The sequence below is a fragment of the Plectropomus leopardus genome, chromosome 14 (assembly GCF_026936395.1).
Source record: "Plectropomus leopardus strain MGB_pleo_1.0 chromosome 14, ASM2693639v1, whole genome shotgun sequence".
Taxonomy (NCBI): domain Eukaryota; kingdom Metazoa; phylum Chordata; class Actinopteri; order Perciformes; family Serranidae; genus Plectropomus; species Plectropomus leopardus.
This window is the reverse complement of record NC_142189.1, coordinates 19141999-19168955: the sequence shown is the minus strand read 5'-3', so window position 1 is coordinate 19168955 and position 26957 is coordinate 19141999. Positions and strand designations below refer to the sequence as shown.

At 42.0% G+C, this 26957-nt stretch overlaps 1 protein-coding gene across 4 annotated transcripts; it reads right to left on the bottom strand.

Moving 5' to 3' along the window:
* On the bottom strand, positions 1–26046 carry ktn1 (kinectin 1). 4 transcript variants are annotated; one of them, XM_042500126.2, is made up of 36 exons: positions 25887–26046; positions 19626–20335; positions 18816–18980; positions 18619–18735; positions 18370–18500; positions 18123–18227; positions 17869–18009; positions 17669–17775; positions 17210–17354; positions 15742–15838; positions 15436–15620; positions 14228–14317; positions 14088–14125; positions 13898–13988; positions 13501–13569; positions 13360–13397; positions 13132–13222; positions 12920–12988; positions 12784–12821; positions 11137–11227; positions 10902–11014; positions 10714–10810; positions 10422–10462; positions 10224–10314; positions 9355–9441; positions 7025–7114; positions 6090–6176; positions 5909–5998; positions 5734–5826; positions 5548–5616; positions 5343–5426; positions 4177–4260; positions 2418–2501; positions 2228–2323; positions 2006–2116; positions 1–1034 (listed from the first exon to the last, which is right to left on the bottom strand). In XM_042500126.2, exons 2-36 carry the CDS (start codon positions 20332–20334, stop codon positions 1005–1007), a joined length of 3864 nt encoding a protein of 1287 aa, XP_042356060.2. In that variant the 5' UTR covers position 20335; positions 25887–26046; the 3' UTR covers positions 1–1004. The 4 variants fall into 4 exon arrangements, with proteins under 4 accessions (XP_042356060.2, XP_042356061.2, XP_042356062.2 ...); XM_042500127.2 differs by having other exon boundaries at positions 18619–18732; XM_042500128.2 differs by lacking the exon at positions 4177–4260.
* Between the last annotated feature and the right edge of the window lie 911 nt (positions 26047–26957).

Here is a 26957-nt window from a genome sequence, read left to right as displayed (position 1 = left end):
CAGATTTATCAAGCATCCCTTTTATTAACATCGCCTGTTACAAAAAGAACAAAATCTTCAGTGTTAATGAACTTAGCAACAATATAGCGAGTGCTGATTACAGATGATATGGGACGCTTATTCCTAGAGTAGTTGCAGTAGGATTAAAAACCTCTACACTGTTGACCTGACCTGCTCTTTCAACAGCCAGGGTCACAGACTCCCTTCTCTCTGGAGCTGCAGTACAGACTTGACTACAATATGTCCATGCATCTCCATAGTTACAGTCACGTAGTGACGCTTCTGATATGCCGAGACCTCTTTTGATCTCCCTTCTGTCACCCAATACTAAGCCGAAGGTATGCATGGAGCTATGAATTCATGAATGCACGATGATGCGCAGTTAATGATAGTTTTCTGGTCAGGAGGTGAACAGATCAACAACATAGTGTATTGCAGCAGGTCCTAACTGGTACAATTAAACAATACATATCTTTAAGTTAAGAAAAAAAAAGACTGAAAACCCATAGTTTGTTTCATCAAGTTGGAAATTTGTATCACTGCCCTCTCTTGACAAATAACAACAAAAACTACTGTAGTATTCAAAAGGATTTCATTGAAAAATACAGGTGTTTGAAACAGAGGAATGGTTGCCACGCAGTTTAAATTATGCTGGATGTCATCTTTATGTTTAGAATAAAAATTAACTGGCGATGCTGCTGAAAAAGAGGAATGTGGTGGGAGTGGAGTAGTGTGTTTTGGTACAGTGTCTGGAGTGTCTGGAATCAACAGTAACCTTGGCCTGCTCCTTTGGCCAAATTTGAGACTGGGAGTGGTTTGCCAGCAGCTTGGCCAGAGTCAGTTGGAGACTGCCTACAGTACACAGGTGAGGTGACGGAGGATGGGGAAAAGGGAGTGGCTGGGTGTGACAGTATGGTGTGACGGTGGTAGTGATGAGACCGAAGGTCAAAGGTGGTCTCTGTAGTGCAGTCGGAGTGGCTGCGTGGGTGTCTGTCCTCCTCTCACTATACCTTGGGCAGGTCCTTGTCTGCCTCCTGGGGGAAAGGCACAAACAGTAAAATCTTAAGACTCCACATTTAAATACACAGATTCAAGCAGATAGACTATGATACTGTTATTAGGGATGTTCCCATCCAGTTTTTTGCCCCCAATCCTGATCCAAATAATTTAATGTTGAGTATGTGAGTATCCAAGTCCCAATCTGCTAATTCCATTAACCTTTATTACAACTGAACAGTGCAGACTTCAAGTACATTTAAGTCATTAAAATCAAAACTACATCCTTAGGGTTCCTTAATTTCTTTTCTTTTCTTCTTTTTTTTTTTTTTTTTACAAATTCTTATATAAAATAACAAACCTCTTTAATCTTTTTGGCCTTGTCGCTGTCTCAAATGAAGTTTTTCTGTCCTTTTCAGAGAGTATTCTCCAGTGTTTGTTACTTCTGTGGAGCTTTTGCCTGCGCTACTTTAATGAACTGTGTTTTGTTCAGTGTTTACTTTTGCTGTTCGTACATCTTCTGCTGCAATTACATTCATAAGTTTTTCTTATTTTTTAAAATATTTTTGCCAGCAGAACTTTTGTTGCACTTGCAGTGGTGTGGTGAGTGTGGTTGTTGTTAGCTCTGCACCACTGTCTGTCTCTTCTTAGACCAGGGTGGTGAAACACCATGCGCCATCAATGACAGCAAAATGCAGCAGACTCTCATATTGAGCTGGAATGAAACTAGTGCTCATAACTTATGTAAATAACATCAATAAACAGACAGGGACACAGGCTCTGCTCTTGCACACACGGAGCTCAGCGAAGAGTTGGAGAGGTGACCACGGCTGCACTTGTTGATGTTGCATCATGCTTTGCTGTACATAAAAGCTTTGCAAGTAAAAACACTTGTAAAGCAATCAATCATGAAGAAAATGCCTTCATCAGGCATCTTTGAGATTGGATTGGACATCCCTTACTGTAATGTTTTATTGAGCTGGAAGAAGAACACAGAGACCAGCCTTACCCCGTCCTGTCCCTTGGTGAGTTGCCGGCTGACACCTTGTAGCAGCTGCTGCAGTTCTCTGACTGTTTGGTTCAGCCCTGCAGTCATTTTCTCCTTTCTGTCAATCTCTTCCTGTCAGGGACAGAACAGCAGGTTTAGAGCTCATTGCAACTACCTAAAAACCACACATGCATGACATTTCCTACAAGCTGTTACAACACCCACACCACACCCAACTCTTACTCTCTGTGACGACAGACTGCTGTTTTCTATCAGGTCATCGGCGTTGTCCGTCACTTTTGAGAGCTCCCCCTGGATCAGATCGAGAGACTGCTGGGCCTGGATGACGGACCAGAAAGTTCCAGTTGTTACAACATGGCCTGAAGTTTAATCCAAATCAGTAGTGTAATGAAATACAACCGAGTATTCTTACCGTATACAGGTCCCCAGCCACCTTTTGCCTCTCATTCTCTTCTGTCTCCAGCTTGGACAGCGTCTCAGTGAGCTGGGTTTTCAGCTGGAATCAAAACAGACACTCAGCACATGATCTACGGCACTATAAAGCTTCCCTGTCACACCTGTGAATCCCATTTCTAATTTAGCATTGCATGTGCACAAAGAGCATTTATTTGGAGCCTCCTGCCAACAGTGCCTACATTCAAGTGCTCAATATTTGCACAGATGTAACAGTTTTTGCTTGTCCTACTTGGGCCATATTCAAACCAAAAATAGCACTGAATAAAAGAGTGCAAAGGGCTGCACTGGTGTGGTTATGTTGCAACAGGTACTTGTGAGAGGAGGATTCACGATCCAGGGTCCAGTTTGAGTAATACGTTGATGTTTTAAGTTTTATTAGACACTATAAACCTGCACGATGGTATACAGGACTTTACAACCGGATTTTACAATTCTGTTAAGTTAGGATGACTGCAGTAATTTTGATGGCAAGATAAACAGTTTAAGTACATCATTCACCTAACAAAGTAACCTAACAGGAACAGCACTTAACGTATCTGATAGGCTAATACATTGCTGCTGGAAAATGCCGCAATGTGCTGCGGCCAAGTGTATCAATCAAATGTACCAATTGTAATTTATCAGGAGGCGACATTTTTAATAGTGCTATTGTCAGTCTGAACGCAGCAAACATATTGTCAAAAATCTGCTGTCTGCTAACACGTCACAAAGACCACAGGTAAGCTTCCAGTGACATTATAGGGAGACTAAGACCACAAGACTAACAGACAGACAGACAAGGTTTGCAAGAAGACAGTTCAAAGTGTGGAGTAAAATTAGAGCTGAAAATGGAGAAAATTGAGCATATTTTTGGACTCTGCAAAAAGAAGGCGAGCTGACAAGAAAGTAATTTGTTAGACGCCTGACAAGGCAAAGTGAGAGGAAGTGGAGTGCCAGCGTAGAGAGTTAGTTTTGTGAGTATCATCAAGAGTGAAGGTGAGTCATCATTCTCAACCTGACTTTTGCTACTTTACAAAGTCACATTTCCTGGATTCAAAAATCACAGAAAATATTCTTGAAGTTAAGGTTTGAGTGAACATGCTCACTGAGGTTATGGATGATGACCCACAGTTGCAGAAGATGGAGAACCCCACCCTGTGGCAGTTAGTGTAGAGCCACTGCTGAGTGCAGTGAGGGATAGGTTTTAAACATAGACTGAACAAAAGAAGTGGAGGTAGCCACCGTGACGTAAACCATTGGTTTGTGGACTACCGCTTTGAAGCCTCCTGTTTGGCATTTTTGGCTGTCACCATCATTTTTGGAGCCAGAAGTGACTATACTTGGATGAGATGGTGCCTCTTTCCTGACTGACAGGTTGTTGTTAGAAACATGTCAGTCATGTTGCTACTCCAAATGGGACCATCATATACAAAATGAACATCATGTTGTATTGAAGACTTGAAACTAGCAATTGAGACCACAAACTCATTAGGAAAATGTTTACTGAGGTAGTAAGTCAAGTGAAAAATAGGGACAATTTCTCATTGACTTCTACGTTTACAATCTGACTTCTTTTTGCCGCCAGTGGAGTCTCCACCTGCTGGCCAGTTGAAAGAATGCAGGTTTAGTGTATTTTGGCACTGGCTTGACTTTTCAGACTCGGAGACTACGTCCACATCTTTTATACAGTCTATGGTTTTAAAAGGAGCTCTAGCTACAGGGTGAGCACCGCTTACCAAATTCAGCTCCTCATTCTGTCTGATAGCCTCAGTATATGAGCCATCAAGTCTGGTCTGCAACTCAGTCAACAGATCTTTGAGCTGAAATTAAGTTTGAGATTATGTTGTTTAAAGGGAGTCAATCAGTATGTTTACATGCACAAGAAAGTGGAGCTATGGTTATAGCTCCACTTGGCCATTTAACTGAACTACTGTCCTCGTCTCAGTATACAAACACCGGGCAAGAATTGATTTATTGTTGGAAGTATGTCTGACTCTGCAGAGGCGGATGGGGATATGCAAGAGATAACGTCTCCCAGTTGACCTAATACGTCACATACCTAACAAGTTAGCAGGTGGAAAATGGGTTGCATGTCGAATGGTGTCAACAGAGATAACTTTTCGGCACTGTACATTTCATTCGTACTCCACGCTTTCCTTGGTACATTTGTCTCGTTTTGTTGACTTCTCTTCTTTTTTTCCCTCCGGCTTTCTTCAAGGAATTATGCTGTTAAATTATGCTTCCTGTCAAAGCCCTGTGCGGGAACTATGAAGCGCATAACGCCTAAGCCAATTCAGGTCCTGTTGAGGTGTATACATGACGGAGTAAATCAACCCTCAACCGTATTATTTAAGTGTGTTAGTCCCACTTTCAGAAATCGGATTTAGTACGACTTCAATCCAACTAACATGTTTACTCGTATTTTAAAAAGTCCAGTTTTAGTTGGACTAACACAATAGTTCAACTTTTTCTAACATCAAGCAAGCAAGCGTACTATGTGAAAGTCGGTCCGGGACAGTGCTACTAGCAGACAGTCTACACAGTAATATGAGCTGATCGGGACAGAAGACATCTACATAAAGATAATCCTCTGTGTAGTAATTAAGAAAGCTCAGGATCCTGCCGTGACTGTAAAACACAGAAAGCAGTCTATTAAGTTAGTCTGGTAAGTAGTGTAGTGTGTAGGGTGTAGTGTGTGTGGTTTCAGTTTAACTATATTTTGATGTCTGTGTTGTGAGGATTTCAGATGCCCCAAAAAAACAGGATGTCACAAAAAAAACAACAAAACGGAAAAGCACACCATGACCATGACAGTTACACACAACGGAGATCACTCTTTAGCTGCAGGAGGATGAATGCAATGACATGCCTGAGGAACACAAGGGTGAAGGTTTCCGCTCACCTCTCTGACCTCCGTTACGTAGGTGGCACTCTCCCGCTCTGCCCTCTCCAGCTCAGACTCCAAGTGCTGCTTTTCTCTTCTCAGCTACGGAGAACAACAGAGGTTCAGACATACTTATGACCAGGGCGCACAAGTTAAAATGGCATGTAGTCTTAGAAGTAACACAAGAGTTGTTAGTTTAAGTTGTGTGTTCAAGTTGACTGACATTTTCCAACTCTCCTCCATCAGTTAGTCTCTCAATCTCTTGCTCCAGCGCTGTGACTTTCAGGCACATCTGAAGGCAGAGACAGAAGAATGATGCAATGGAACAAGCATGCGGTGCAATAATATATCAGCTCAGTGTTTTGGTATTCAATCTGGGAGTTGTTTCCTGCTGAACCTGAACACACACCTCTCTGAGCTCTCCCTGCGATAGCTCCAGCTTCACCCTCCAGCGTGACTCCTCCTGCTCGACGCTGCTCTGAAGGCGCTGCAGGATGCCCTCCTGTGGACACAGCCAGTATGACACCTCAGTTTGCATGAGATAACACTACAGAAGCATTAAGTGTTAATAAAACTCAACTCACCGTCTCAGCCAACACTTTCTTGTATGTCTCACAGTCTTTCTGGAGAATTTTTTGGGCTTCTTCAGCTTCTTGCAGCTTCTCAGCCAGTCCCTAGCAACAGAGAGAGAGAGGCATTTGTTGCTAAAGACATCTTCAGTTTACAAGGAAAGATGTCCAAATTTACACTTCCATTTTTATTTACCGTAGAGTCCCCTGATACAGGGGTCGATAGTGCAGCTGAGCTTTCAGCGGCTGCCCCCTCAAATCTGTGGAGCCACTCCTGATAGTTCTTGTGGAAAGAGGAGATGGAAGAGTAAAGTGAAACATCACGACAGAGTGGAAACACAACAAAGTTAGAACAGGCATTAGGGCTGCACAATATATCATTTCAGCATGAACATGTGCAATAGTTGAACCACAGGATGTGCAATGTCAAGCAAGGCAAATTAACTCAAACAAGTCATGTTGCAATTCCTTTTCTGCTTGATACCAAAGGAAAACCTACACAGTTCTTAATTTTCATGACTAATGTAACTGGCCAAGTCATCCCCTTTAAGACCGGTTTCAAGTTTATGTGATGAAGTCTTGCGGCGTTTGTAACAAGGAGATTAAAAAGAGAAGTCACGTCGCCACATTGCTTCATATCATTTGGGTACAACAAATGAAAAGTAAAATTTGGTCTGCACTTTTCAAAAGCCTGAGTAGTGGCACGATAGCACAAAACATAAGGGATGATTGATTCGTTTCACTGAGGCATCCACATCCGGCATTGAGTTGGAATATATTTAGAAATATCCAATTACAATTTCTCAATTATTGAAAAGATCCTCAACAACAGGCAATAAGTTTACACAATAAATAACAATACATTTCTACATGAAAATATTCTATTGTGTATGAGCCGCCATCCATTTAAGTGTACTCAAAAAGTTCTGTCAGGCAGAGCTGAGCCGAGTGAACGCAGCAACTAGATTGATTCATTTTTTTACAAACAGCTTCTGAAAACATCTTTTGAAAATTCCTGCATTTTTAATATAGTAATATATGTCGCAATATCATTTTTTTACAAGTATCATGCAGCCTCAACGAGCATTCACACACAATTTGGATGGAAGCAAAATTCAAAATTACCCATACCTGCTCACTGGGCAGAGGCACATGGGGCAGAAGTCTGTGCAGAACATCTCGACACTCGGCCTGACATGCTGCCAGTGCTGTCTGGTTCTCCTATCAGGTGACAGGAGGGGGGCAAAAGGGAAAAAAGAGGAGAGGAGATTGAGCGCTGACTGTTCAAATAGTTCAATCACTGCGAAGACAAGGTCCAGTGGTCCAGTTTCATCCTCATTCTACTCTCCATGATACAGTTTTAAACCAATCATCAAGTCATCCATCAAGCCACTCCAATCAACGTCACAGGATTGATTCACTTAACATAACCTTAAATTAGAATTCTCGAGCATTAAGATAAATGCTGTCTCACTCCTACTTCCAATTACCCCGAGAAAACATCAGCATCTTTCAGAAGGCCACACCTACACCAAGTGTCAACACCCTCAGATTCAGAGCACATCACATGCTTCATTTTTTCCTGCAACCACAAACACATCAATCTGCTTTCATGAAATTGCACAAAGTACCTTGAAACTCTTCAATAAATAAAAAAAGGTAGCTATCAGTTCTCCCACAAAAGGCTAGCATCATGCACTGTCACTCTGAGGCCTGGAGGGAGAACGTATGCCAAGCACTAGCCAGCTGGCAGTCTAACCACTATTCACATTAACGCACCGTGTCACAAGGCAGCTCTGAGACGAGTGTATGGAGCTGAATACGACCAGCGTGCACTGACAGTACACAACAGCTGCCAAGGAACTCCCTGGCTCAGCTCTGAGAAGGTGCTTTCTACTGTACTCAGATGGCAGAAGAGCAGCTGGTGTGCTGATGGTTCAGCATGTACCCTTCCCTAATGTAGGGGAGGAGGGCAAAAATATACGCACATCACTAGAACTGTTAATAGACCGGCTATCTGGTAGCCCGCTCTGCAACTATGTGAAGGGATCTGAAGCTACAAGAAATATACTGATAAGGTTGCTTTACATTTAGTTGCACAAAGATCTTTCAGTCTTGAGTACGGAGGATCGAGACATACATGGTCACTGTTGCATATTCATTAGAGGTTCTGAATGATCACACTTTTTTTTTTTTTTTTTTTAAAAAGGTCCGGTGTGTAGAAGTCAGGGGGACATATTGGCAAAAATGGAATATGATAATATAATACAGACAAACCAAACACTGACTCCAGATAGGGCCATTTGTGTTTTCATGTCGGCCATCATAGTAAGCGGCCCTTCAGCAATAAGGAGCATCTAAGAAGCAATGATTTTTTTTTTAATGTGAAACTGTTTTATTCAGTGTTTTTAACCAGTTTAGATTATTTGGTTAATAGGTTTTGGAGAGGAAGAGACCTCTGCGGATAATTTGGCTGATGGTAAAATCCTCCTGAATGTCTGGATTATTATGTTATCAATGAATGCTGAGCACACATTGGTATGTTTTGTGTGAACTGCAACCACTTTATTCAATATTTTTACCAGTTTAAGTCACTGGCTACCTTTGTTTTAAAGTAAAAGAGACTCCCAGTAAAAACTGAAATCTGGATCTAAAGTTATCCCGGAAAAAAGGTTAGAACAAATTAGCAGGAGCCGGGCTAGTGCACTGACTTAAAACTGATGAGTAATGCTTTATCAAGCGTTTTAACCATTCTTAATCACCTTAAGTGAGAGGAGGAGACCTCTGCTGATAATCGGCTCCCAGTAAAAACTGTGTACACTTGAGGAATTCTAATCGGGAAAGGTTTCAGCTGTAATTCTCACCACTAGATGCCATAAAATCCCCCTAAATCTTACACACTGTTCCTTTACCAAGAATAAACTGCATTGAAATTGTAGTCAATTAAACATATTTTCATTGACTGATTAACTTGTGGTATCGACATTACGGATGTCACAAAGCAGAATGAGGGAAAAAACATGCTAGAAATGAGTGACATGACAGAAAGACAGGAAGCGGCGAAAATTATTTCCATGAATCTCATTCTAATGACATCTAGTGAAACAATTTCTAGGTCACTGCACACTCATTTCCAAGCATCAGCCTGAGCTCTGGGCATGAAGAAATCTATACATTTCTTAAAGCAAAAAATATATCCGCTGAAGAAACCAATGTTTGTTAAGTTAATAAAGTCTGAGATTCCCAAGGGGAGTAGCGAAGCTCGACAGCTCAACACAAAGCCAATTGAGAACTTGAAACAGCGGGGAGGGGTGAGAGGGAGGTAAATGAGTATGCAGCTTTGTTATGGATGATGGCGAAAAAAGAAATCTCACTGGGTCAATTATGGCAAAAAACAGAATTTCGGGGAGGATGCATCAGATTGGAACTAGAGTGAAGCAGACTGAGGTGGGGTGTCGAACCTTGACGGCTTTGCTGAGTTTCCCTTGCAGCATGGACTCGGTGGCTGAGAGAGCTTCCATTGCACTCCAGTTTTTCTCCCGGAGCTCCTGTTTTGGTCAGTTCCAGAGAGATACTACTTTCAGTTCAGCCTCGGGAAAAATGCAGTCAGTGACCCTCAAATAAAGACTGGAAGAGTAACAGAACAATCCGAACGCATTTCTCATTTTAAAATTTCTACCACCCTGCTTTCCACCCATGCTCCAACCGCTATGAATAAGTATGAACAAATAGCCCCGAGTGCCAGTCTTGCACCTCGTGTGGGTAAAAACAACATGCACAGGACGCAAGATATAAATGGCAACAATGTTCTGTGAGTGCTTTCTATTCAAATAAGGTAATGATGTCTGGAGATATATACGCAGGAAAAAAAAATCCACATAAATATGCATTTCAATTCAAAAATGGCTCTTTTGAAAATAAAAGGTAGGCGAGTTTCTAAAGCTCTTGAATCACCCACAAGCACAGACAAGCTTGCCGAAACAGTCATGGCCAATGGCGAACATAACAAGAGTAGGCTGGAAGCCCTGTTATGCAATGCTGAGTTTAAGCAATCCAAATCAAAATAGACATCTGTACCGATGTGTGCAATCATGTTGAGAAAACAACCTTAGCTAGAGAAAGCTTTCTATGTGGTTTAAAAAAGAATGCAAAGCAAAACAAGTGGGACTGAGTGGCAGTGGACAACAGGAAGTATGGATGTATGCAGTGTGCAACTCCAGTGTGAAGGGAGTGTTTTCGGGGTACCACACAAGGGGGGGAGGCATGATGTCTCGCAGGGCTAGACCAGAGCAGAGGCACACAGTTCAGGTCGTAGCAGCAGGAAACCTACGTTGTTCTTCTTCCTGTGAAGCTCCAGGGAGTCCCTCAGCTCAGCCAGCTCAGCCTGCAGATCTGAGACCTGTTTCTCCTTCTCTGACAACCTGACAGACAACAACATAACCACTCATTACGAATCATTATGCACTTAAGTGTTCCTTGAAATGAAAACAGGAGAAAAATATGTATATTATATTGCAACATTACTCACGCTGTAAGAAGCTCTGGGCTTGGCACTGCTGTGTGGGATTGCTGTTTGAGGAGGGAAAAACATTAAATTAAAACTAGGACTGGCAGATCAAAACCTCTGAACAATTTAAACATTTAACTTTCTTGTTTGTGCTCAAGCACATATCTCTACACATTGCACATTTCTTCCAACGTTAACAGTTCTACTATGCTTATTTGGTAAATCTTTTCTAGTAAGTAAAATCTTCCTGATTCACACCATGAAGTGTGTCACACTTGCACTTAGTGGGCATATCTTTGAGGTTGCTCCCCACCTGTTGATGCATCTGCTCCACCTTCTCACTCAGCTCCCTTGTCCGTCCCTCCAGCTCAGCCTGCAGCATCTGGATCTCATGGTTCTTTGCTGCTAGTCTGTGGGTCAGATGTGCTCATCATTAGCCTGACTTTGTGATGGCAACCCTTGAAGATTACGTGTTGAAATGTGTGTGTGGACTTTACTCACTGAGCCTGGAGTTCTTGTAGCTGGGCACCAGAGCTGATCAGCTCTTCTGGCGTCTCCTTCTGTCTCAGCTGCTCCATCTCTGCCTGCAGGGCAGCCAACTGCTGCTCCAGAGCCTGCAAGACAAAAACTGCTTCAGACAAGAGCTCAAAGTAGGACATTTAAAACATTAACAATATGAGGACAAGCATTTGAAATGTGCACACACAGTACTTCATTGACACAGAAAGGCCCACACCTCAACTTCCTTCTCTCTGGTAGAGCTGTTTTGTTGTGCTGACTGTAGACTCTCCTCCATTGATTTTAACTTCACATCCTTCTCTTGGATCCTATAAAGCAAAGGCAAACAATCATTCATCATACAAAACTGTCTGTTGACCCACAAAGTCTGCTGATATTTAAATATATAATAATATCTGTTACAAAAGGATATTCAGCATACACAGTCTCTTGTGCCAGCAGGGAATTACGATAATGTGTGTGTAGAGGGAGTGGCTTCTATTGCCGGGGGAATTAGTTCTGATATGCTCACAGTAGAGTAACTAGGAGCCTTTGGTTTCATAATGTGTAATTATGACCTGATCTTTATCTCATCTAGCTGACAAAGCTGCCGCCACTTACTGACTATTGAAACTTAAGTTAGTGTTAGAGCCCTGACACACGAAGTCTACCATTGGTCAATGTAGGGCCATTGGTGAACACTTGCCGCCTTGCTTTTTGCGGCATGTCCTGCACGGTTGGCAGTAGTCGGTCCTTTCCAGCTTTTTTTTTGGTTGATTCAACTGATTTGGAGTTGGAGCTTGTTGGGGGATGAAATCTCTCTAGCCCCTTTGCATTGCCTGTTCAAGGCAGTTATTTCCTGTCGCTGTTTTCATAAAAGGAATAATTGCGGAACGGGGGGACAGAGTTGTCTCTTCAGAGATGGTCACAACAATGTGATGTTTTGTTATGTCTGCAACCCTTTAGATGCCAATTCAAAGAAGAGAAAATGGCCAAAGATGCCTGCAAACTGGGAAAACAATGAGGTCAGGGAGCTTCTTCTTCTCTGGGCAGAGGACGAAATCAACCGCCATATAACAGGGACGGTAAATGATTACTATTACCATGTTATGCCATGGCTGTTGTTAAAAAAGCACTGCTGTCTTGCAAGTTATGTCACACTAGAGGCCGACACTGTTGTATTACATATCACACCTGTTACATCTCTTGCTTCTCGGGTGCTGGTATGCTGTCTAAAATCACACACTAGAACTGCATGATGCTGTTGCTGTTTGGGTCTGAGTAAAAAATGTAAAAGCAGCATAAAGAAGGAACTTCGTAGCGGTCATATAGCGCAATTTCTGTGTAAAAGGGGCTTTCAATTGGCAGTTCAGCTCAGTGGATGACACGAGAAACAAAAGTAAAGCAAACAAACAGCTAAAGTTAAGAGGGTGTGAGATCTAAACAAACTTTTTAATATTAGGTAAGATTTACTTTTAGCAGAAACAGTTTGGAATAGTTTGCATTACTGCATGTTAATGTACGGTAATTATCATTTGTTGTCTACACAGGGATGTATTGTCAATGTGCTGAATATCGAGCATCTTAAATCCATCCTGTTGGTCTCCCAGTTTCCCTTTTTTAATTGATGAATACAGACTACTGCCATCTGCTGCTATGAAGTTATGTCCTCTTACGTAGGTGCAGAATGAATGTGTTACTTGGCCGTTGGCTGTAACCTTTGCAATGTGTTTAGTGCAACTTTTTTAATAAAACAAAGGCGACACAACAGTTGTCACCACTAGCTCTCTGATATCGTGTTGGTGTGTCTGGGCCTTTAGTCAGTGTGTATTCATATTGTTGTAGGTGGGATTGGGTGATCATGAGACAACTTGATTGATCTTACTTGCTCTGGAGTTCTTCCACTATAGACTCTGATGTTGCCTGTGATAAGCAGGAAAAGACAATTTAAAAGGCCTGAATACAAAAAAACAGAAGAAAAAAACAGCAGGTCTTTTGAGTCATGAGTTTAGACAACTCACCTGTTCTGCCATCTTTCTCTGAAGCGCCTCTGTTTCCTGTTTTAGTGCCTCGTTTTCTTCTTTTACAACCTGCAACAGGGAGAGAAATGACTTAAAGATTTTTTTTCCCATTAGAGATTGTGATTACAAGGCAGACAGTGAAATGCAGAGTCACTTAGAGCATGCTGATGCCAGTCAGATTAGAGTGAGGCAGCAAAAGACAAAACAAACACCTTGAGCTCTTCCTCCTTATTGGCCACCTCAATCAGCCCTTTCTCCAGCAGGTCCTCTACAGTTTTCATGTTGTCCTCCTTCTCCCGGACGCTGGGTAGAAAACAATGATTCACAAGATCATTCAGTTATTTGTTGCGGCTAATTAGTTTAATGAGTAACAGGCCTAACCGGCTGACGTATTCAAAATATGTTCCGGTTTGCACACACACGCACACACACACACACACCTCTTCTGGAACTGGTCCAAAGCCAGTTGGGAGGCAGTCTGCAGAGGGGAGAGTCAAACAGAGAGGGTGTGTCAAACAGAAGAACACATAAGCGCATAAGGGCCTTCAAAACTTGGAAAAACTGTCGAGGTATTATCTAACCTGATCAGAAATCTGTGCCTGCAGATTCTGAAGCTCTGCCTTGAGTGACATGTTCTCATTGTGCAAGGCCTGCAGAGGAAGAACAGACAGGAAAAGAGAGACTTATTATGCCAAGACGATACAGGATCTGACAGACTGCAATAGCCTGAGCGCTGACATACCACTCATAATTCTGTCTTAGGTTTACGTAACTGTGAAATAAATTATATCCGTTTTGCATTTTAACCCAAAATATCTGCAGATGTGAATCAACATGCCCTTTTTCTGGCAGTACATGGCCTTCAATCCATATTCCCTCTGAACACGACGAGAGGCCTCTAATACGTTTACCAAATTCCAGCAGACTAATGAGCCAATGCGATGTTTGTATAAGAAGCTGTAGATGATGTGACTATACCTGCATGTTAGTTTCTCTACTGGCTCCACTGCTCCGCTCAGCATTTAGAGAATCCTCCAGACTCTTCCTCTGCAACTCTTTATCAGCTAGTCTGAACAGAAGAAGAGAGGGGAGAGCGCATGAGAAACAGCTCAACAGTATGGCTTGAAATGCAGTTACTATGTCTGAAAAAGCCAGAATTGTTTCTCACAGCTTCTGTAGCTCCTCAATGTGAGAGGCATGGGTAACCTAAATGAGAAGAACATACATCTTATTAGCCTACATGCATACAGTTATGTAGGTGGGCATCTTTTCTTGCTAAAAATGGATCAATGAGGTTGACCTGCATACCTGTGAAGAGATCTGGGCCTGCAGGGTCTCATTCTGGACTTGCAGGGTCTCGCTCTGGACCTGAAGGCCTTTGTTTTCATTCATAAGGTCCTGTTAAATACACACTGCATTAGTGTATACAAGAAGTGTGTGTTGCTCTGCTTCACAGATATTCACTCTGCATCTCAATATTGAATTGACACTTCTGAGTACTAAAATGCATTTCAAGAATCAATCAATGTAACGGCGCTGTGCTCAGTGTTATCTTTTAACGTTCAAAGCCTCTACTGAGGTTTTTATATGAAGCTGTCGTCACATTTTATAACATCATCCCCATAAAAACGAAGGACATCTTCGAACAAAGTCTTTAGTTTGAATCATGGGGTTATTGGACTAAATGAGTTAGCCTCTCCTGTCTTTTTTATTTTTTTATTTTTGTTTTACTTATTAGCAACAGTCATATAGTCATCTTCAGTTTAGTACTTTTACAAAGTGAACTTTTTTTTAGTTTTTTTATTTACAATTTAGAAACTCAAAATAAAAATACATAGTTGAATAAACATACTTAAACAAAAGAAGTCATTTCAGTGAAATATTCTTTTCTTTTTATGAAATCAACTATTTGATGAATAAATGCAATTTATGGTGCTGTTAGACTGCTGCTGGTATACCCCACATACTACAGGGGCATACCTCCCTTTGTGTGGGGCAAGTAAAGAGTTTTTAAACCACAGTACAAATGCTGTTTTTTTTAAAAAGGCTTAACATCAACATGGATTGAAGCAAAAATATTTTGTTAGATAAAAAGATGTGCATTTTGCAAATGATTACATCTCACTTTTTTCAAAAAAAATTTGGACTTTTGGGCTTCACAACGCTCAGAAGTTATTGAAAATGTTTGGAACACACGAGCTGCAAAAATTCCTTCACAGCCATCGCTGGAATTAATCCCATGTCTTGACTGCGAGCGAATCAGAAGCGTTTTTCACTCATGTGCCTCACTCAACAGATTTGCTCTCGTTTCAATCTATGCATCTGTTTGCACCGGTGTCCCGCAGGCCAGCATCTCAGCTGCGTCTCACAGGCGAAAACATTACCTGAAGCATTTATTTACAAGACAGAGCTGGTAAACAGCCGCTTCAGTGTAAGCAGTGGCTCAAGCGAAGATGTACAATGAGATAGACTCCTTCAGTTTTGAGGATTTTGCGTATGATGTTGTGGCGGCTTACCTGAACCCGGACTTGCAGTGAGTCATCAGGCATACTGTGCTGGGACATCTCCATCAGCTCCATCACTCTCTGCTCCAGCCGCTCCTTGGAAACCATGGATTCAGTCAGGCTGCTGTGCAGGGTCTGGATCTCCTTGTTCTTGTTGTTCATCTCTGTCTCCACTGCCAACAGCTGGCTGTGAAGCTCTGCACCCCGACATAAACACAGACAATCAGCTGCTGAATGTAACCTGACGATATACTTTAATGAAGTAGAAGCAACAAGCTGAAAGGATGAAATGTTTAGCGTGACACTATATTTTGTCACCTTGCTTTGAGGCCTGAAGTTTCTCTCTCTCAGCATTGACATTGTGAAGGAAATTCTGCAGTTCTTCCCAACGTCGCTTAGCGTCCTGCAGTTGGGCCTGGGGATGGAGAGAGATGAGATTTGTTGAACCTTTTTCTCCCACACATTATAACAGCAAACAAGGGCTGTACCGCCACTTCCCACTTGGTAAACGAACATCAATTGTCTTAACCAGGATTTCTATAGATTAAGGCAAGGCAGATTTAAGACTTTCTTAAATGCCACTTGGATTTAAGCTTAAGACCAATTTTCTAATATCCAAAATTACAAGAGGGACAATTTTATTTGGCCCAAATGTTTTTGTAACATAAAATGTGACTTTTTTGTCCAGTGAATACTTTAGATTATCTATTTTAAATGTTGGAAGAAAAAAAAGCAACACATTTTTTGAGTGAAACACATTGAAGACAATAAACATATTACATTATCATAAATGTATGTATTTGGTTTACACACAGAAGTAGGAAATAGCTGGAGTTTCTGGCCAATTGATACATCCATGAATTCTCTAGGTGAGTTTGTGTTTTTCACTCTGCATGTGAGTTTCCACTGCTTTGATACCCATCATGACAATTAAGAAGAGCAATTTATTAAATTAGTTAAAGAAAAAAAAATGTTACCAAATCGTTTGAAAGTTCACTAAGTAACTTCAGAAAAAAAACTATTCGTAAAATCTCACTTCCCATGAGTATTTTTGACTTTAAAAAAATTAATTTAAGTCAGTTCAATAACAATTAAGGCCTTATTTTTTGATTAATGAATTCATTGCATTTTAAGACTTTAGGACCTGCGGGAACTGTGGTCTTAATTCTAACTGTCAATATCATTACTATAGGGTCAGTGACTAAGATTAATTTGCATTAACACCAGCAGACTGTGATTCTCCAGTCTCTTTTTCCTTAAGAATTCAAACACAGCTCTGTATCTGCCAAAATACATTAATGGATAGTCCAAATTAAAAATCGTCCCGTAGATTTTTTAAATTGATTTCTTCCTAGTCTGTGTGTGTGTGTGTGTTTACTGTCATCAAAATCTCTCTTGGCATGGCTCTCAGCTTTTCCTGAAACTCCTCTGTGTCAAGCCAGCCCCTTAAAAATCCACCTATGACTGCGGTAAATGAAAAGACAGGAAAGGCTGATCTGGGTGTCTCGCAGGAAGGTGTTGTTCTTACACAGCACAAAGCCTCAAACATTCCAGCCCCCAAAGCCAACACAATCCTCCCAACTCAGGTTCAATTTCCCACACCCCTCCCCAGGGCTTCCACTACAACCTTCTCCCACTTCCTTGCTAATGTTACCACACCCACTGACCAGATTCGAAGCTGTGCAGCACGGCCCAGGTTTTTGTACAGCTCAGTTCATTTTTTTTCTCGGCTGGGGAAACTGAAGCACGGGCTAAATAAACACACTGTGCATCTGGATTAGCGTACCTCCAGCTGGGACACGTTCTGCTTGTAGCTGACCTCCAGTGACTTCCTCTGGTGCTCCTCCTGCTGCAGCTTGCTGTTGTTATCTGCCAGCTCTTTCATCAGACTGGCGTACTCAGAACGCAGCTTGTTCAGCTCGGCCGAATTCCTATCAGGCAGCACACAAACACAAATGAGGGATGTGAAAATGGTGCGATGTTGTTGCAATTAACTACAAATAGGCTGAACGGGGCATTTCACACTGTGTAACTGTGCATACAGATGGATCTCTTAATATGAGCAACAAATGCAGAAAAGGAGAATAATGTTGAAATAGGAAGTCTGAGCTATAACAACATGAGCTGAAATTCTGATATGAATTGGATCACTGATTGTTTTACTACATCTGAGCAGATGAGAACGTGCATGAAGCTCTACACAGCGTGATCAGTGGGGTCTAATCTACTGTAATGTAACACTTACTTGCTCTCCATCTGGTTGGTGGCAGAGCTGACTGCGTCCCTCAGGATGCCGTTCTCCTGCTGCAGTCGAGTGATCTGGCTCTCCAGCTGCTCCCTCACCTGCTGGAACTACACATAAACAAAACGATTCAGTCTCCGTGCCGCCTTGAGAAGAATGCCAAAAGGTCTGGGTTCCTTTGCATTTTTAAAATTCCAGATCACCTTTATCTGCATGGTCTGGAGCTCCTGGTAGCTGCCTTGTGCTTTGCCCTGCATGCTACCCAGTTCCTTCTCCATGGCTGCACGCTGCTCTCTCATCATGGCCTCCACCCGACCTGTCTTTTGCTTCTCAACCTGAAGCTCCTAAAGCACAGAAGTACAAAAGCGTATGAAGCTCTTTCTCAAACAATGGAGGAATAAGTTGTGAATAAAACATTTATTGTGTGTTTTATTAAGTAGAGCGTGGGGAATCAGACCTGGCTGAGCTGTTTCACTTTGTCCTTGGCAATGGAAGCCTCCTCCTGCAGAGTCGTGAGAAGTCTCTCTCTTTCCTGTGCAGCCGGGTCAGGCCTCGCTGCAGACTGGTGGCGAGACATGTAACGTTAAAAAAGCGAGCAAAGCAAGTCCAACTACAAATACCATGTCTCCTGCCAACTGCAAATGGTGTGAAGTTGTCAGATTCCACAATAGCTAACTCAAATGTATCCCTTATTAATCTCTCACTTTTTGCCAGGCATCCAAGGCATTAGGGCTCTTCTCCCGGAGGAGCGCCATCACGCTGACCGCCTCGGCCTCTGACAGAGCCAGGCTGGACAGACCAGACAACAGCTCCTTTAGCTTCACCTCTGTGTTCTCTGTTAAAACACATAAGATAAGAAATGCAATTTAGCACTTTATTTTATGGTTGGAGAGTAGACATGGAATAGCATGACGAACCAAATACTCGATAAGACTTGTTTTTCCCTCTGTTACCTTTGTCAGTCTCATTCTTCTGTTTCTTGCCGCTCCCTTTAGATGGTGCATCATCGTTATGGCCTGCCTGGTGGTTGGCAGAAGCTGCTGAGTCAGCCAGAACATGAGCTTCATCTACTGGATTTGAGAGAGTTGGTTGATTACAAAGTGACAAGTTCAGGATTTGGTTAAATGCATGTCTTGATATTTTTGATTACCAGGCTCGGTCTTCTGCTTCTTGGCAGAGTTCTTCTTCTTGCCACTGGGAGCACTTGGGGTTGCACCGTCCAGAACTTTGGTTTCAGCCACAATGGGAGCTTCCTTCTTGGCTGGAGCTGGAGCCGGCTCAGCCTTAACCTCTGCCTGCTGGTCATCCACTGTAACTAAGGAGGAATTTATTGAATGAAGAGTGAGCAATTTCCATCTTTTCAATTAGCAACTAAGCAACTCATGCTCTTTGTACTCTTTGTAAATACAGAACCCCAGTTATGCGCCCTAAAACCCAGAAATGAATTAGCATTTCAGCACCTACAGTTCCCTCTTCTCAAAGTCAAAGGGTTTTTATGAGTGGGTTTTTGGTTAGAAGTCTCAAATAAGGCGTTTGTTTAACACAAGCTGAAGAGACTTTCATCTTTTGTTCATGAGAGTCAAGTAGTTGTAGTTGACGGTTGCCAACTACATCACATCGAGCTGTGCCCAACACATCTTTACAGCCTCGTAGCGGTAGCAACGCAATCGTAGTGTAGTTCATTATAGCCTAACAATAGCTTTTTACTTCTGGTAATTGCATTTAGGCTTTAAAATATCGGAAAGTGACATTGATTTGTGAAGATTATCGTGCTGAATAAAATGTGTAACATATCATGAATGTTTGTTTATCACAGAGGTTATTTTCTGCAATGATACAAAATCCAGTGGAAAAATCCCATGGGCTTTTTGACAAGGGAACCAGGGCGATGTTAGCTTCTGGGGTTGGCCTACTGAAAAATGTGATCAGTGGGGCACTCAATGTACTCCTGGCTACTCACCAGGCTCTGCTTTTTGTTTCTTCTTCTCTTTCTTTTTCCCAGAGGTCTGCGGAGGTGTCTGAGCCTGAACAGAAGCCTGAGCTGCTTGAAGCTGGACCTGAACCTCAAGCTGGGGAGGGGGAGGGCTGGACTGTTTGCCTGCAGCTGGAGGTGATTCAGTCTTGCGGCTGACCGGCTTTGAGCCATTCACTTCTGGTTCTTCAGAGGGAGCTGCGGCTGCAGCTGCAGCAGCAGCAGCTGCAGCGGCTGCAGCGGCGGCCTTGGCAGCCTTTTTCTCCTTCTTCTTCCTCTCCCTCAGACCTGCAGGAGCCTCAAGCGACACTGAAACGGGCACATAAGGAATAGGCGTAGGTGGAGCAGGGTCTGGTGTAGACACTGGTGCAAGTTCCTCCTCTACTTCCAGAGTGGAACTGTTGGCACCATCAGCCACATCAAAATCCCGAAGATCCTCTTCCGACTCTCCTCCACCTCCGCCACCTCCACCGCCTCCTCCGCTGGCACTCTCCTTCTTCTTGCTTTTCTTCTTTTCGTTTTTCTTACGGGTGTCTGGCTTGGATGGTGGTAGTTTGAGGTCACGTTTCTGCCTGGCCAGCACCTCGTCATAAGAGGTTTCCTTCATGAAGAGCCAGAAGAAGAGGAACATGAGTGCGATGACCAGGGAAGGGGCCAGGATGAGCAGGTACTGAGAGTCGTAGATATCCACCGCCATGCTGAAGAGAAGGAGAAAGACAGAGGAAAAAAAATTTAATTTAGGACACTTGGCACTGACAGTCTTTTTCACATACTGAACGCATGATAGGTAAAATCTTTCTACCAACAAAGACAACTGGTAAAGGCTGCTCAAATCCAGTGAACCAGGGGGACTAGGGCTGTCTAAAGTTGATTGATTGCTTGCTTCAAGTCGTGTCTTTGTGTCTTTGTGGTGTAATTTTGGGGATGTTTTGGCCCCCAGATTTTGATGCAGAGTGAGTACTCTTAACTTTCACACTACTCTCTGATAATGGGAGTTGTACATGCATGCAGCAGCAGCACGGAGAAGGAGAGACCTTCTGCTTAGAAGTGGTGAATTTACAGCTCACAGCAACTTAATGATACAGTCTCTGGCTTTTGTTTGATATCTAATGTTGGCAAAAAATGTTGCTCATACGACCTGTCATTAGTGCCATTGGCTTGTTTACCATATTACCCTAATGCTGCTGTCACACCGAACCTCCCATGGAGCCCATTTAAACTTTGTAAGGAAAACAAAGCAAATTGTGGAATATTTGTATTGAACAGACAAATCTGATTCGACTGGCATAATTCTGAGTCTGATACAGCCCTAACAAGGACATGACAGCTCAGAGATTTGCTGTACATGAATCTGTGATTCCAGCGCTGGTGTATATTAATATTAATTTGGAGGTCAACAACTGCTGTCAGCCATAAGAGCTAGCCTGCTATGTGTGAACTGGTGCATGTGCGAGATATGGGAGGTGGAAGTGTTGGTACATCAGTAGTGCTGAGAGGGTGCGAGTGAGAGGACTCTCACTGACACCCTGTCCTCTTAGTGATATGATCCAATTAGATAACACTCCCCCAGCTACACAGCTTAAGATCCCCACCTTTATATAGGTTCATAGACATGCATGTACTTGAAAGACTGCTTGGTAAGAGCCAGATAGAAAACATGTCTCACACTGGCTTAAAGGGGGACAAAATAGGTCAAGAACGTCAGGGAGGCAACTAGTATTAAAAGAGGATGTCTCATTTAGTCACTGCCCTTCTTCTAGCCCCCACAAAGACGACATGGTGGTATTCTTAACTCATATCAGGATGGATTTGCAAGAGGCAAAAATACACCCACATGCAAGTGTCACCCGCTGAGGTCTGCTGCAGCTGCAGTTTGACCTCCGGCCTGCTTCGAGCCAAGGGAGACGAGGTTCTTCTTCCATCGCAGGTGAAGTTTACAGAGTAAATGGTGAAGTCCTGAGACTTCATCAGTTTAGCATCTGCGGAAGATATTCTTAGGAACTATGTGTTGTCTCCTCAAGGCTAAGCAGTAAGAATGAACTGGGGTGGAATCAATGCAGGCAAAACAGTAGAAATCTGAGACACATTGCATTTTATTGCTCACTAGAAGCCACAAACCGAATGTAAGCACTGTTCTCATTTCTTGACACAAATGACTCTAGAAAAATGGCTGCATGACGGCTATGAAGATGAGGTGTACTCAATATCTATGCATCCATCCGTGCAGCTACTCAGCCAAGTTGCAATGACAAAGATTTCAAGCGAGGAGTTTGCAGGTTCTCTTGATTTTCCTCTTGTATGCTCCCATCTTTTTTTGATTAAACATTTTTCTTGCAGCACATATTTTTTCCTGCTTAAGTACCCCAGATGGCAAGTTTGATGTGAAAACTACTGAGGTGGTGCTGCAATTTTGTAAAAGGCAAACTCAATAATAGTGCTCACAATTCTGATAAAATAAAAAGAGCACTTTCCAAATGAAATTGCATCTGTAGAGCATCTCTTGCAAACTAACAGCCATGCCTTTGCACACTTAAACGCTTACTACAAAAAATAAGAGCACTGTTTTGAAAACCGGGGACAAGTTTTAGACTTTAGTGACGACAGCAGCATTGTGTTGTCAACAATGTAGAATGACACTGACGGGGGGTGGGGGGGTGGGGGTGACCTGAAGTGCTGCACAATCCCATCCAATACCCAGGATCTGTGGCAGTAACACAGCGTAGGAGTCAGCATCGTAGAGCAGACCTCTTTAGTAATTTGGATTAAGGAGATTACCCATGATAATACATTTAAGAATAACTTTCCACTGCAGGGCTTCCTGAGGACTGGCAGGCTTAGCCTTGTAGTGTAATGTTGACCCTGTTTCATTCCCACCTTAAAAACCTCATTGCACCCTCCACAACACAAACACAAATGTGCCAGGCCTGTTGTTTAATATTTGACGAACCTTATTTTGAAGGAATGTTTAGCCCTTTAAGCACCAACCTTTTCCTCTGAGAGCATAGAGTACAAGACATATTACATAACATTTTTTTGCGGAGCGTTGACTCTGATGAATGCATCTCATTTTACTAGGTTGTAGGAATGTTTGCCTTGAACATTTAATTTCTATAGAGTTCACTTCCTGAGGTGTTTTGCTTATGTGTCAGAGAGCATGCATTCCTCCTTTCCACACACTCTATAGGCTACAGCTGGGGGCAAACTCAAAAGAAAAAAAAAATAGAAATAGTAGTTGGCTTAGAAAGAACTGTGGAGACTCAGCACAGAACCGAAACATATACCTTTATAAGAATAGACTTTACTTGAGGTTTATTTTATTTTCTCGTGTATTGTATAGTTTTCATACTTGTGACCTCATTAGCAGATGTGTCATATTACAATGACAGTACAGAAGCTACACATTAATGCTGATAAGCAGCATGCCAGTACCAAATAAGCCTTTCTGTTGCCTGGAGATTAAGACCGTATAAAACCTGGAAATGAACCAAGTGGGCCAAAGTTTTATAAAAATGAAACAAACTACACCATAGTACATTATGTACTATATACACACCGGGGGCAAAATAGTTTTAACTGCTACCTTTCAGTGGCTACCACATCAGGAAATTCTTTGTTATAACACATTCATTGTATGTTCCAGGAAACTCCCCTGACCAAACGAAACTGTGAAATAACTCTTAAAGCAACATCACTTCCTGGCATATTAAGTGTGGGTGGAGTGAGTGGTGTAAAAGTTTGAAGCCTGCTCGCTTGCTTGCTTTCGTTCAGCCCCAGGCCTCAGAGCATAGTGGAAGGTGCATGTATTTCCTTGTGCAGCATGAGCCTTGTCCCAGCATCAAAATGAGCCAGGAGGACAAAGCCCTCTCGGGCTGTTGGCTCCCCGGAATCTAACCACTTGGCTGGACAGGCCTCCTGATTTGGCAGGCGCGGACAGAGAGGGAACTCCTAATAACCATCGGGCCCAAAAAGCAGCACAGACAGCACTAGAAAACCAGGTCATACAGCACTTTACACTTAACATCTGTAAGATGGCAACAACTCCATAAAAGCGTAGCAAAGATGAAAAGATTTCAGAGAACCATTTCACTGTTGTATCAGTCCATACTGTCATCTACAACAGAAAATGCACTAAATATGATAATTGTGGTAGTGCTCTGTAAAATGCTAAAAAATGTTTTGATGATACAAAATGTAATTTGCTTAAAATTGACTGGATAAGTTCGAGAAGCATAAATGTCACTAAACCTGCTCTTGGTACGAATAAATTAGACTGATTCAGCACATAAATAAAACAGAACACCCAATTCTCCTATTAAGAGTGATAGGTAGGACTAAAGGAAGACGGTTCTGTCTGAATAGTTAAGCTGTAAAAAATGTCACGCCGGTAATTCACCATTATCAGTCTTCTGACAATAAACTAAAAAGAAAGTAGCAAAGTACACAGTAGGGCAACTAATTATAATGCAAAACATTAACAGCTAGGTATTGGTCCTTTGAAACTGTCTGCTCTTCCTGGTCAGGCTACAACAATGGATCTTATTGAATGAAGCACAAACACAACACCCTAGATAAGAGCTTATCTACAGATAGACTGTAAGGAAACTGACAAAGATGCCAACAACACAGAATTGACACCATGCCACAAGAAAGAAGAGAGTCAGGACTCTAAAAGCCAACGTTTCTGAGAGATGGGGCAGCGGATTTTTGAATGATTTTGACTTTGGTTCAAAGTATTTAAGTTGGTTAAAAAAACAAAATCTACATATACAGTACTAAACAAAAGTCTTGGGCCACCGTAAACTTTGTTATTTTAGCAAGGGTATTATGAACATACAGGAAATATTATCATAAAAAATACAAATATTTCAGAATAAAACAACTTCAACAAGCTAAAGTTGCAGGTATTTAATGTGACCTCCCTTTTCACTTAGAATGTCTTAAACTATCTTGGACAGACAATACGAAGCCTACAATACTAGTCTTCTGGTATATTTACACTAGGTTGCATTCAAGACATATCAAAAGCTACATATTGATTGTTTTAGCTTCGTTATAGATGTATAGTTCCATGTTTCACACTTATTGTTGACTTCAGTCTGAAGAAGACATTTTGCAAACTCTTTTTAGTCTTTTAATGCATTGTACATATTCTCTGTATTATTTTGTATCTATATATATATATATATATATATATATATATATATATATATATATATATATATATATCTCCATATTACAACTTTGCTAAAACAATAAATCTAGGGTGTGACCTAAGATACTGTAAATCTTCAGGAGATAGTGTGACAGTTTTACAGAGTCATATCTTTAGTCACCACCTTATTGCAGTTGTACTACGGCTGCAAACTCAAGTGTTAAACATTTTAAGTACCAAAAATAAGTTACAACACTTTAATTTGTCTTTAATGTCCAGTAAGTCTCCTAAGATTCAACAAGGGCAGCTCACTGTGGTTGAGTACCAAATGTCCCAGCATGCTCAGTCATGTCTAATCATCGGCCTTGCGCACACAACTGAACTGATACGTAATGGCAGCTGTTCTCACACTACGAAAAAGGCTGTTAGTAGATACAGCCTGTAATCTAAGGGAAAAAAGCAGAACTGATATAAATATGACGTTAATCTTCCTTGCTAAGTTAGCCCAGCTAGCTCCCAACTCACACGTTTAGATGTTAGTCAAATGAAGCTCGAAACCGACACAGGAGGCACACATGTCGGCGACACTTCACCGACATGACTGGCAATGAGCATGCGTTTATGTTAAAAGTGGATGTCCAATAGTGTCCTGTACGTGGCTACAAGTAGCTGCCACAATATCCATACAGAAAAAGGCTTGTCGTCTCACAAGTTCGCCTCAGCTCTATGAATGAGCTAGCTAACATAAAAGCTAGCCAACCAACGTGAGCCAGGCACTAACGTTAGCCGACCAATCCAATTATTACACAGGAAGTCTTCAGCGATACAACTGACCAACTAAATTTTAACAGGAATACCCGAGTTAATTTCTTTCACAGCACATATGGAGGCGTGGACATATGCCCCCACGGGCCTCGTCTTGGTGGTGACCCAGCCTCCCCCTCTCCTGAAATCTCTGACCCGGTCTGCTGCCTCATTCTGCCGCTGGGGTCCTGAGGGCCGTTCCCAGGCCCGGGTAAAGAGCTTAGCCGCGCTAAGAGGGGGATGAGCGGCTTTTTAACAAGAAATAAACACGATACCAGCTAAATACAGCGTACCTGTAGCTTCAGTTGGCTGTTCTCTTAGCTAGTGTTGAAATGGCGTTGTTCTGCGTTGACTCCGGCAGACTCCTGACTTCCCAGGGCAGCTCCAGCCTGGCTTTCTCCTGCGCTATCCGTCAGACTATCTGCTGTTTCTGGTTCGCGGGGGCGGGTCATAGGCAGGCTGCTGGGGGACGCTTGTTTTGAGACTCCGGGCACACCGTTCGGAGCCGTTGTCACGCGAGGCCACACAAGGGATAGCTCCGCCTTTTCGAGACAGCTTTGGTACATAAATCTGACTATCGACACCAGAGCAGAGGGGAGTGGTCATTGCACTTCACCAAAGTACATGAGTACAAAACGCACATTATTATATGGGGACTTCTAGTATCTCCATGGTATTTAGAGAATTAACCATATTTCTTTTAAGTTCTTATATCTGTGGTAGACTTGATTTGACCAAACCACACTTCTTTAATGCCTTCTATTTTTTTATAGTGACCTAAAGGACTGTACTTTATTTATTGAGCTTTGTTAAAATTGTTCTGACTTTGACACTTACTGTACAGGGGTGGCTGGTGTATGACTTTTCTTTTTTTTTAATATTATGATCTTCCCTGGAGCTACAAATATTTTTTCTTGAGCCTCTATCAGTGACTGGGAGAAAATGCATGATACTTCTTTTGTTATAATCAGCCATAATTTACAGTTTCTGGCTATGATAAATTGTGTGATTTGGGGGATTTTTAAAGAAAACATGCCTTTAAAACCCACTTGCAGTTGCAACATTATAAAGCAGAACATCCCTCCCCTAAGCCAAATTTAAAAAAAAAAAAAAAGGTACCTCCCCCACTTTGCACCACCCCTTACCGTCCCATAAATAACTAACAGTCCCTAATTTTTAATTTTAATTTCTAATGGTATGAGAGCACTGTCATTTCAACGTACACAGCTGTCCTTATAAATAAAGATACTTTAAAAAAAGGCATTTAAGGCATGTTTTGCTACAATATTTCACATTACTTTTTCAAAATGAACAATATTATTATTTTGTGGGATTTTTTTATAGAATAGCAAAAAAATAAACAT